The 12,747-nt window shown below is 31.2% G+C and overlaps 1 protein-coding gene across 4 annotated transcripts; it reads right to left on the bottom strand.

The window, feature by feature from the left end:
- Window positions 1-1,016: 1,016 nt before the first annotated feature.
- LOC132299820 (receptor-like protein 13) lies at window positions 1,017-7,442 on the bottom strand. Of its 4 annotated transcripts, none has more exons than XM_059796648.1 (7): window positions 6,943-7,442; window positions 6,037-6,183; window positions 5,845-5,919; window positions 5,212-5,367; window positions 3,650-3,805; window positions 3,421-3,567; window positions 1,017-3,284 (listed from the first exon to the last, which is right to left on the bottom strand). In XM_059796648.1, exons 1-7 carry the CDS (start codon window positions 7,355-7,357, stop codon window positions 1,192-1,194), a joined length of 3,189 nt encoding a protein of 1,062 aa, XP_059652631.1. In that variant the 5' UTR covers window positions 7,358-7,442; the 3' UTR covers window positions 1,017-1,191. The 4 variants fall into 4 exon arrangements, with proteins under 4 accessions (XP_059652631.1, XP_059652658.1, XP_059652639.1 ...); XM_059796675.1 differs by lacking the exon at window positions 6,943-7,442 and adding an exon at window positions 6,400-6,564; XM_059796656.1 differs by lacking the exon at window positions 5,212-5,367.
- Window positions 7,443-12,747: the final 5,305 nt, after the last annotated feature.

Below are 12,747 nucleotides of genomic sequence, written 5' to 3' on the forward strand. Positions count from 1 at the left end.
TATCCCTGCAGTCATTCTCTGTTGTTCAGTTGAGAGGTTAAATTCCCTGCAGCTATTCTCTGTTGTTGAGTTGGTAGCTCTTCAAGCTTTTCTAACTAGCTTTATACTTGCTTTTCTAATCAATATGATGATGCCGTTAACTTTATATATATATCCCTCTTTGTTATCTTTTAAGGAAACATCTTGCACTAATGATAATACAAGGCAAGCTAGAAATTGATTGACCATAATGAGGAAAAGAGATACATATAGTCCAAATAATTTGGCTAAAGGCATTGTAGAGAAAAATATAAATGTTGATTTTCCACCTATTTTTCATTGCTGTTTATTATGGAAACATTTTGAGACTGGAATTAAGTTGGTAGGAGAAAAGCTTATTTTTAATACTTTATTGCTAATTGTTACAGCCTAGTTTATTGATTATTTTGTTTATATTGTTACTTTATCTGTGTTAAAATGTGTACATTTTTATATTTTGTAGTTTATACCTATTATGTCTGTGTTTCGAATATTTACTCTCCTTTTCCTAGTAAAGCATTGTTTTGACATTATTTTAATAATTATTCACATTTGCTTTCTTCCCTCAAATCCATTCAATTTTTTTTTTTTTTTTTGTATTTGTTGTTTTCCTTGCCTTTCTGAGATATTTCTGTCACCAGTCTGACAAATAAATAATCTGAAATAGGAGTATTTTGATCAACTATACGTTTAGGCATGGAGAAAAAAAATTTCATAATCTAACACTCCTTGAATACATATTGGTTCTAAATGTTTCTTGTGTCCCAAATCATTAGGTATAAAAATTTTCATGTCATTGCCAGCATTTCAAGTACTACAGTGGATCCCCATCTCATAGCCAAAGCTATCTTCTTCATTCTTAAAAAAATAATTCAAAAATTGTTCCATTGCTAAATTATCCCAAATCCTAAAAAGAACAAATTTTCAATTAACCTGTATTGTCAAATGCCAAACAATAATAGACTAGAAAAAATAATGAAAGAGAATGACAGAGAATAGAGAAATAGATAAAGTGAAGTTTTTCTCTTCAGCTTTGAACTAATTGCTCCATTAACCATGAGTATGTATAAAGGTAGTTATTAGCATTAGTACACTCGACTGATTTATAAAAGCGAATAACAACTAATTATACTAATGAGCCAATAGCTTGTAGAAAGCATCAGAAACAAAGTACTAGCTAGAATACATACGCTTCTCAATGAAATTGAACCACCTTCTTCGCCAATACGGATTGATAGCCAGAACAGAAGCCAGTGCTAATAAGAACATGATGTATGACACAGAAAAAGTAACATAAAAAGCCTCTGGATCGATGTCATACCAACGGTGGAAATCTTTTGCCTCACTTTCTTCTGAAATTGTTGTTGGTGTGTTTGGAGACTGAACAACGGTGGCACAATTTTTCTCTAATTGTGGTCCACGGAGATAAGGATTTCCCTCGAAGCTGCTCCCATCAAATGTCGAAAATTGGGCCTTCAAGTCAGGAGTTTTACCCGATAAGTTGTTGTAAGCTACAGAGAAGACTGCTAGAGAATACAGATCGGTCAGCTCCATAGGGATCACTCCACTCAAGTTATTGTAAGAAAGGTCCAAGCTCTCTATTTGAGCCAGGCTAGAGAATTTTCTGGGGATGGATCCTTTTAACTGATTGTGAGACAAGTTCAATGCACGAAGCTCAACTAGCTCTCCTAGCTCATGAGGGATTTCACCTGTTAGGTTGTTGCATGACAAATCCAATCCTGACATGTAATTCAGGATATCACCCTTGTAAGAGCTAGGCCTTCTTTTTGTAACAAACTCGGCTTCTGCTAGTAGTGCTGGATCAAATACAGATTCATAGAATGAGAATGTTCTCACTAATAAGAAACTTCCATATGTGGCCGAATTCAACCCACTCGAAGTACCAAAGCCCATTTGAAAAGACCCGTCGTGATTTGGGCCTATCTTTCCAAAAGAGAAGTTACTAATGCAACGAGGTATCGACCCAGAAAAATAGTTGTTGGATAGATCCAAAAGGGATATCTTATTCAACTTGCACAATTGATTTGGAATCAAACCACTCAAATGGTTTCCCCTCAACAGAAGTACTCTTAAGTGGAAGAGTGCGCTAATCCCATTGGGAATATTGCCAGATAAGCTGTTATCGCTAATGTCCAATGTCCTCATAGATGATGAATTGACAAAAGCATTTGGTATTGGTCCTGTGAATTTGTTTGCCTGCAAATAAATATGAGCTGTTGGGTATGAGCAAGAAGGTAATGATCCCGAAAGAGAGTTATGAGAGACATCCAAAACCCAACCTTCAGCTACTTCACATGGTAACCGGCCTTCGAAAGAATTATGAGAGACATCCAAAATCCCATATTCTGTCATATTAAATATCCAGCTAGAAATCATCCCTGAGAAGTAATTGTTGCTAATGTCCAACAGAGTTAGGTGGGAGCTTTTGGAAATTGTGTTGGACAAAATTCCCGAGAACTGGTTGTCATGCAAAGACAGAACCTCGAAGTTGGTCAAGTTGAAGTGTGTTGAGAGTATTTGACCATGAAATTTATTGCTGGATAATTTCAAGACTCTCAAATTGATGCAACCTGAAACCAATTCCTTTGGTACTTCTCCAGAGAACATGTTAACAGACAAATCCAATATCTGTAAGGCACTCATGTTGCAAAGTGATGACGGAAGAATACCTTTGAAAGAATTTGTGGATAAACTTAGATACGAAATGTATGGAAGACTGATTGAAATGTTTTCTTGAAGTTGGCCATCAAAGTAATTGGCGGAGACATCCAGATATTCAAGTCTTGCATTGTTATTAAGCAACCAGTAAGGAAACACTCCTTTCAAGTTGTTGTGGGAGAGATCAACAACTCTTAATTTGTGTTGGTGGAAAAGAAACTCGGGTATTTCACCGGCGAGGTTGCAGTTTGATAACCCTAGGATTTTCAACTGAAACTTGGGAGCCCAATTTGAGTAATGATCAGTTTCCACCCGCAATTTGTTGCTGCCTAATTCAAGAATCTCAAGCTTGGAATGATTGGCTAAGGAGCTTAATGAGAATAAACCCTCAAAATGGTTGAAATTAAGACTGAAGTATTCTAGAGATGTGAGGGTTGATATTATAAAAGAAATGTTTCCAGTGAATTGATTCCAAGAGAGATCTAACAGTCTAAGGGATCTCAAATTGCTCAAACATGGAGGAAGGATTCCTTGGAACGAGTTACCACTAAGATCCAACTCTTGTAAGTTGTTTAATTCACACAAACCTGCAGCAGACAAGAAGAATGAGAGAGAAGTTGGAGTATCATTTTGTCTTGCAGCTAGTGATGTGTAAAAAGAAGATTTGATAGAATAAATAGTGAAGACACCATGCCACTCACTATTTTGTTTCAGTAGTTTTACCTTTAATAGACAAACTGTTGTTGAGATTGTTGTCCGCCAAAGACACAGCCTTGAGCGAAGTCAAGGTCCCCACAAGCGGGGGTATATTTCCAGTGAATATATTACCGCTCAGATCTAGAACCTCCAAGTTCTTGAATGAAATCAAATCTTCAAAATGAAGAATTTAGATAATTTAGTGATGTTTCTGGTAGAATAACTAAATATTTGTCCGTATAGAATGCATACATACCATTGTTGGAAAGGGGCCCTTTCATCCAATTGCCCTTCAGTGATAGAAATTTAAGAACTGGGAGATTAGCCAACCACTTTAGAATGTCTTTGTTGAATCTGTTGTAGCTTAGATCCAGGTGCTCTAACTTGCTCAACTTTGGCAAAGTTTGGTAATCTGGGTACTTAGAGAAGTGGACATGATTAAAAATGATACTATAATTTAAGTTTATCTACCATCATATATATATTAAAAGAAAAAAGAAAAGAAAAAGAAGACAACAGCCTTGAGCGAAGCATGCTAAAAGATATGGGGTAGTTGTGGAGTCGTTTTCTATTTTAATGAAGTAAACGATAAAAGTAGTTCCCTTATCTCAAATTTATTATTCATTAGTAGCGATCAAAGTGGTTCAACATTAATTTAGTGACCATAAAAGTGGTTCAATTTCAACTTAATAGCTCAAGGTTGCTAATGGTATTAGAGATATGGTTAAATATTATAAGTTCACTTCAAAAAATTTTCAATTTCTGATATGAAATCTTATGGTAGCATAAAATTTTCATGGTACTAGGTTCAAAGTAAAAGCACTAGAGATCGAAGAAAGAGGTTTATGGATGAAATCGATTAAGGTTGTCTCAAAGTTTTGATCCAATTTAAAACTTTTTTTTTTTTTTTTGGTCTGCTTTATTACTTTAAGTTTCAATTTAAAATATAAATGTTTTCAGAAAGATCCTAACTAACATCATGAACTCTTAGACTATAATATTTATTTATTTATTTATTTTCTGTAAGGTGGTGATCTAAAATAAACTTTCAAATGGATAATTTTAATTTTTTAAAAAGAAAATAATGCATAAAATGAATGTTTTCTTGAGTGTTTAAATTCTAAAAAGATATTAAAAAGAATTAAATGGAAGATGCAGTATATTGCATATTCTTCCTTACAAGTTAAGTTAAGCTAACAAATCATAATAAAAAATACGTAATTTTTAAGTCGTTCAATTAAAGTAAATTATTTAATTTACAAATTTTGACGGGTCAAATTTATAAAATATAACGAAACGAAACCCAAACTTTTTTATATATTTAATGAACATAACACATCAAAAATAACAGGCGGCCAGTGGATAGACACAACTTTTAGTGGGGCCCACCCTTTATCAACTTGGACCAATCTTGGCAGAAGTGTCAAGCTTCATTATTATTATTTTAATAAATATTGATTTGATATCTTGTAGTGACAAGCCCTGAGCGAAGTCAAGGTCCCTATAAGCGGGGGAATATTTCCAGTGAATATATTAAAGTTCAGATCAAGAACCTTCAAGTTGTTGAATGAAATCAAATCTACCAAATGAAGAATGTAGATAATTCAGTGATGTTTCTGGTAGAATAACCAAATAAAAAATTATCCTTACAATTAATAACTAGAAGGAAGATATTTGTGTAGCGTGCCATTCAGTCTGTATAGAATGCATACGTAGCCATTCTATATTATGAAACCCAACCAATTTCTCATATTTTTCCCTCTTATAACCAAATGGTACAGAAATATTTATCAGAAAGAAAATTTCAACTACACATACCATTATTGGAAAGGGGCCCCTTCAATCCATTGGACTCCAGTGATAGAAATTTAAGAACCGGGAGATTAGCCAACCACTTTAGAATGCCTTTGTTGAAATTGTTGTAACTTAGATCCAGGTGCTCTAACTTGTTCAATTTTGACGAAGTTTGATAATCTGGGTACGTAGAGAAGATGATATAATTAAAAATGATATTATGATTTAAGCTCATCTACCATCATATATATATATATATATATATATATATATATATTAAAATAAAAGAAAAAAGAAAAAAAAAGAAGAAATCACAAGTATGTGACTTAAATTCTACATCCATTGTTGAAGATGGTCTAGAGATTTAATTGTTACCTCTACACTTGCAAACCTCAACTTAACAAGCTATCTTTTTTGATAAAGCTCTTATATACTTCAGTTCAATATACAAGAGAAATAATCATATTAATTACAAACTAAAACAAATTCCGGACTTATAAACGGTCTTGCAACCAAGAAAACTCAGGTTTTATATTAAATTACGAACATAGAACAACTTTAGTTATAGTGATGGTGGTGGTGGTAATAATCTTCACCAGATCCCTACATATTGAATTGCAAAAGAAAATTCTAAATATGTATCTAAGTAGCTTTTACCTTGCACTGGAAGGGGGACATTTAAACTGTTCCCGCTTAGATCCAACTTCTCCAATTTCCTCAGAGCTGATAGCTCTGTACAGTTAAATTAATTGAAACAGAAAGAGTAAAGACAATTGAATAGGAATTATATATATATATAAAGGTATTGAATGTTAGATGCTCAGTATAAATGATGTGAACAAAACATGCCTTTGACAGGAAGAGGTCCTTCCAACATATTCCAACTGACATTTAAAGTTTTCAGTGATGTGAGTGAACCCAAAGGTTCTAGGACACTGTTATTGAAGCCATTAAAAGCAAGGTTTAAGATCTCCAATTTCAACAACCTTTCAAAACCTGCAAATTAAGAGAGAATAATTACTTCAAATGAAATAAATTAATAAATAAATCTCCATGCTTCTGTATAATACTAGTACTATGTAATCACCTACCGTAGTAGCGATGTTTGGAAGCCCAAGTGAAATAACAAAAAAACGGAAAACCTTACAGATTATTTGAAACAGTGGAAGGCTTTGATTTATGATTTAGAAGAAAAGAGAAAAAAATAATTACATAGCAAAGGATTGACATTGTAAGGCTGATCATCAGATTATTGAGAGTGAGATCCACCACTCTACCTGTAGCAAGCAACTCTCTCCCAATCGCAGCATTCACTTTGTAATTATATTTTTTAATATGATTAACTTATAATTAAATTTTACAATTTATTATACTTAGTTTAAACTTTTTTTTTTACGGGAAAAATTCCCTTCTTTTTTATCCAATATTTATGAAATTTTAATAAAGTACTTAAATAAAAAATACCTTTTTTATGTAATATATTCTTGAAAATAATAAGAAATTACTTAAATTGTTTTAAATTTTTTTATTTAAGATTTTTATTTAAACAATTAATACAAAAAATTAAAAGTAAATTCATGCAAATTTAATAAAGAATGAGTATATGTCATCAATATAATATAGTATGAGTTTTTTTCATATCATATTTTATTTTAAAAAGAAAAATAAATTAAGTACAATTAAAAAAGAAATAACGTTACGATTATTTAAAAAAAAAAATAGTCTAAACTTTAGTCAAGGAAATGTTTAGATTACCTTCATTTTCAACAGGGCCATGAAAAAAATTCTCAGATAAATCAAGACTCAGCAGCTCTTCAAAAGGTTTAAACAAGGAGACATTTAAAGAAGGCCACAAGGGCACATCATAAGAAAAGTACTTCCGTATCCCTATATCATGGAGAGTGAGCTCCACCACTCTGCCTGTGGTGTGGTTGCAAGCGACTCTCTCCCAGTCACAGCAATCACTTTCTCTCTCATCAACCCACGAAGGAAGTACCAAATCATGCCTTATCTCATCATCAGTACTGTTCCGAATGAAAGAGGCCTTGAGTTGAAGCAACCCAGTCCTCTCCTCTTCAACACAACCTTCCACTCCATGGTTTTGATTTTCAACCAGTAAAACTATGAAAACCCATAACAACAACAACTTCACAACTTCTGCCCACCCCATTAATTGAGATATATAGAGTGAATATGAGATCAATATAAATAGTACAATTCAGTGACGACCTTCAAAGAGTATATATACACTCTACAATGATCATCCACATTTATAATCCGTTTTTTAGACTTCTTTAGTCAAATATGTAGTTCTTAGTCCTTTGGCAGTCAATGCATTTATGGGTAGCCCCCACACTAAGCATGACAATTGATAATTTGTACATACCGTTGGAAAAGCTAAATAGAATAGACTTCATAAAGGAGGTAGGTGAAAGGGAGGCAACGAAAAGTCTTTCCCTTTCACAAGAAACACTACTGTCGTTCAGTGTATAATTTGGGTGGAACGATATTTATAAACTAATTATAAAATAAATTTAAACAATCATATTAATCATAGACTTTATAATATATTTATTTTGGGAAAAATTCAAAAATAAAAAAAATAAAACCTAAATAACTAAATGAAAAATTGAAAATATAAGGGGTAATGAAAAGGGAAAAAAAAAATATTGTTATCAATTTTTCTCTGCACTTGTTTCAATTTTTCAAAAATTTAATTTTTGAATAAAATTTTTTGAATACTTTGATTCTACTTTTAGAGTTACAGTATTTTGTTTATAATATTAAAGGTAAAGACGCACTACTAAACACATAAAAGTGCAAAAAGGCTTGAGTTAAAGCATTCCAATCATCTTGAAGACAACCTTTGAGTATATTAATTGTAACACCAACCCATTCATTGCAGTGAATATGTGATCAATACAAGTGACCTTCAAAAGTATGACAAGACTAATTTATATTTGTATACGCATGTTCATTTTTTTTTTTTTTTTTTTTTGCTGCTTTATTACTTTAAGTTTCAATTTAAAATATAAATGTTTTCAGAAAGATCCTAACTAACATCATGAACTCTTAGACTATAATTTTTATTTATTTATTTATTTTCTGTAAGGTGGTGATCTAAAAAAAAACTTTCAAATGGATAATTTTAATTTTTAAAAAAGAAAATAATGCATAAAATGAATGTTTTCTTGAGTGTTTAAATTCTAATAAATATTGATTTGATATTTTTTAGTGACACAGCCCTGAGCGAAGTCAAGTTCCCCATATGTGGTGGAATATTAATTGTAACAACAAGCCATTAATTGTATGACAGTATAAAGTACTCTAGTAGACTAATTTATATTTATATAGTCTTTTAGTCTTCTATCAAGTAACGGCCACGCAACCAATTGACAAATGGGCCATAGGCGTATGGAAAAAGGGGCCAAAAGGAAAAGAAAAGACGAGAGGAAGGAAAGGGGGGGAAGAAGGCGAAGCGATGAAAAGTCCTTCCTTCCGTGTACAATGGGATCAACTTTTTTCCACATCTGTCAATCAATCATCCACATTTATAATCAGTTTTTAGACTTATTTAGTCATATATGTAGTTCTTAGTCCTTTCGCAACCAATGCATTTATGGGTCCACACTGTTGAAAAAGTTGCATAATTAATATAGTAGACTTAAAAAAGGAGGGAGATGAATGTGAAGCAACCAAAAGTCTTTCCCTTCCACCAGAAATTAGATTCCGACTCAGTTTCATTACATTTTTAATCCATATTTTAACAGTTGAATTGATCTCATATATATATATATATATATATATATATATATGTATATATATATTTAACACAATTGATCTCATTAACATCCCATTTATATACAACCAGAGGAAAGAAAGTTTTATAAAAAATGTAGGAGGAAAGGAGAAAATAAATATTTTTACTTTTTACAGTGAATATGTATATGTGATCAATATATAATTAAGTTGACCTTCAAAAAAATATATATGATTATTTAGATTTATAATCAATTGTTAGACTTTTAGTCTTCTATATATTTTTTAATCCTTTTTCAATTATAGCCCCCACAACGACCGTAACAATTGACAAATTGATGATAGACGAATGGAAAATGATGAATAATAAAGACAAGAGGGAGGGGGAATGAAAGGGAAATAATAAAAAAGTATTTTCTTCCGTGAATAATTGGATTGGACGGATATTTATAAATCAATTATAAAATAAATTTGTTTATAATATTAATCATAGACTTCATAGTATATTTACTTTGAGAAAAATTAAAAAATGAGAAAAATAAAATCTAAATAAATAAACAAAAAATTGAAAATATAAGGGGGTGAAAAAAAGAAAATAAAAAAATCATTGTTATCAATTTTCCTTCCGTACTAGTTTCAATTTTTCAAAAATTTAATTTTTGAATAAAAGTTTGGAGTACTTTGATTCTACTTTTAGAGTTATTTTGTTTATAATGTTGAAGGTAAAAATGCACTAAACAAATAAAAGTGGAAAAGGCCATGAGTTGAAGCAAACCTTGCATTCCATGGTTTTGGTTTTGGTTTGGTTTTGAACCAAAACTATGAAAACCCATAACAACTTCTTCCCAATTACTGCCCACTCCATTAATTGAAATATATGGTGAAGATGAGAACAATACGAATAGTACTCCAGACTTTCAAAAAGTACACACGCGCGCGCATATATATATATATATATATATATATATATATATAGTAATGATCACCCACATTTATGCTCCGTTTGATCGGATGCAAAATATTTTTTAATTTTTGGTGTTTGGTTTTTGTAAAATATTTTCAAAGAAAAAAAAATATTAAAACTTAACAAAAATAACATACTTATTAATTTTCGGTAAATTATTTTACATATTCTGTCTGATGGACTTGATCTCAATCTCTACTTACACATTTGCCAAAGAACAAAAATAAAGAAAATATTTAACCTAAAAAAAAAAATTATTTTTCAAAAAAAATATTTTACATCGAAATTCGACAAACAAAGTATAATCAGTTACAAAGTATAATCAGTTTGTACACTTTCAATCATCTATATATCTACTTAGACTACTTGTTAATCCTTTCGCCATTGTAGTCACACAGGACCATGACAATTCTTAAATTAGAGATTGAAAAAGAAGGCAGATAAGACATGGCTAATGAAAGATGGAACCCATGAAGGGAGAATGAACCTGAAGCAATGAGAAAAATTCTTTCTTGGGGTAGGCTGATGGTTTGATTATTTAATTATTATTATTATTTTTAACTCGAAAAAAATTGGATATTTTGATTTGTGAGGTAGAATTTGTACAATGTAATAAAATTTGGAAAAAAAAATATAAAATAATAAGGATCCATATTAAGTTGACTACCTCAACTTCAAATGGTTATGTTTTGAATTCACTTTCTCTCTCATCAACTCATAAAGGAAGAGTCTTGTAACTTAACGAAATGTGATCAATAAAAATAGTACAATTCGGTGACCTTGAAAAGGTATACGTGATCTTTATAATCCATTGTTATATTTTTAAGAGTATTTTTGGTTCGTATTTTATTTTTTATATTTTGTTTTAATTTGAAACAAAATAAATATTTTGTTATAGAGTGTTTTGAATAATAATTCAAAACATATTTGGCAATGTCTATTTATTCTAAGATTTTTGGAAGCAAAAAAATAAAAATATGTTTTAAAAAAAATGTTTTAAAATGTAATTTAAGAGTTTTTCAAAAAAATGAAGAAAAAAAATTTATTTGTAAAAATACAAAATTGGTGTTTCAATTTTTGACCACTATTTACAAAACCTTTTAGCACGGTACAAAACAAAAAAAAAAAAATTTACATTTATACCAACTTAAAAATAATTTAGGCAAGAAGCAGGAGAGCAATCCAAGTACTGTTGGGTTTTGCTGAGTCTTTCTTCTTTGGCTCTCTGTTTGGTGTTTCTCTCTCTGTTTGTCATTTTAATGGCAACTAGTGCTCTTCAATTTCATTTTCTTCTTTGGCTCTCTGTTTGGTGTTTCTCTCTCTCTCTCTCTCTCTCTCTCTCTCTCTCTGTTCGAGTCTCTTGAAAGATAAGCTTCAAATGACTGTAAACAACTTGTGTGTGACACAGCTTGGTGTATTTGTTTACGTGAGTGATTGATTTGCTGTAGGTTGTATACTGAGGTTGTAAAAATCGTCACTGTGAGTGTGAAGAGAAGGAAAGGGTGAGGAACCTATAGTGTGTTTCTTTTCAATCATAGTGATTTTTTATGAAGTCTAAAGGCTCTTTGGATGTTTCCTTGTTCCATGTCAATCAATATGTTTTTTTCTTCTGATTCATGACTAGTTGCGAAACAGAACTAAAATTTTGATTAAACCAATTCACCCCCTATTGGGCTCTTCAAATACTTGTGTATCTCCGAACCTTCAAATTGAAAAATGGAGAGGACTTTTGAATTAAAAAACATAATTATTTTGTTATTGTCATATGGTTCAAAACAAAAACAGAAAGCAATTCATCTAAGAACAAAATAGTTATTTTAGTATTAGAAGAGCTTCAAAAAATATTTGCTAAACAAATAAAATAACTCTTCGGACATAAAAAGCTCTTAAAAAGTAATTTTTAAACACTAGTACGCAAGTTAAATAGAAGTTATAACTTCTACTTTATTTTATTTTATTTTATTTTATTTTTTTTAGTTGGCATCAGGAACTCTTCCACGCAGGGCCCCTTAAGGACCCGTCGTGGGCAACAAATCTAAGGGTGTAGGGCAGCCCCCATATACCGAGTGAGTCAACGAAACTAGAAGGCTTAATAGGGGACTCGAACACTGACCTTGTGTATGCCAGGCCCAAGCCCCCACTATCCCCGCCGGGGCCTCATAACTTCCACTTCTCTTTTTCTTTTGCGACAAAAACAAAAGCTATGGCAAATGAGTTCTTGGTTTCAACGCATTTATGGGTAGTCCCACGCTGATCATGACAGTTGATAATTTGTACATAGACGTGTTGAAAAAGATGCATAATAAATAGGGTAGACTTGAGAAAGGAAGGAGATGAAAGGGAAGCAACGGAAAGTCTTTCTCTTGAAACACTACTTTTTTTTTTTTTTTTGTCTTTATTATTATTTTTATTATTTTCATAAGTGAACTGTTTTATGAGAAAAATTATGAATTCTTCCTATTTAATTATTAAATTAAAAATATATTAAATATGGAGTAATTAATTCGACGTTTTACAAATCTTAAAAAATTATTACAATTTAATGATAAAATAGGGAGATTTTATAACCCTTATGATTGAGAGGGTCATTTTTATTAAATAATGTTGTAAAAAATTATATATACTATATTTTGGACCTTAAATATGTATCCGTATATTTATATCATGGTAGTATCATTTGTGATATTGGTCACTGTGTAATAGACTCGACCGAATATCGATATAAACTAATCAAATCGGCGGATTCATGGAGGTTTGCAATGGTATCAGATTATTGAAAAAGAGTTACGAATCGATCAAGAAGCGACTTACCAATTGATTTTAACAAACCGTGATTT

The sequence above is a fragment of the Cornus florida genome, unplaced genomic scaffold (assembly GCF_030987335.1).
Source record: "Cornus florida cultivar Cherokee Brave unplaced genomic scaffold, ASM3098733v1 CherokeeBrave_3.0.0_Hap2_Chr01, whole genome shotgun sequence".
NCBI lineage: Eukaryota > Viridiplantae > Streptophyta > Magnoliopsida > Cornales > Cornaceae > Cornus > Cornus florida.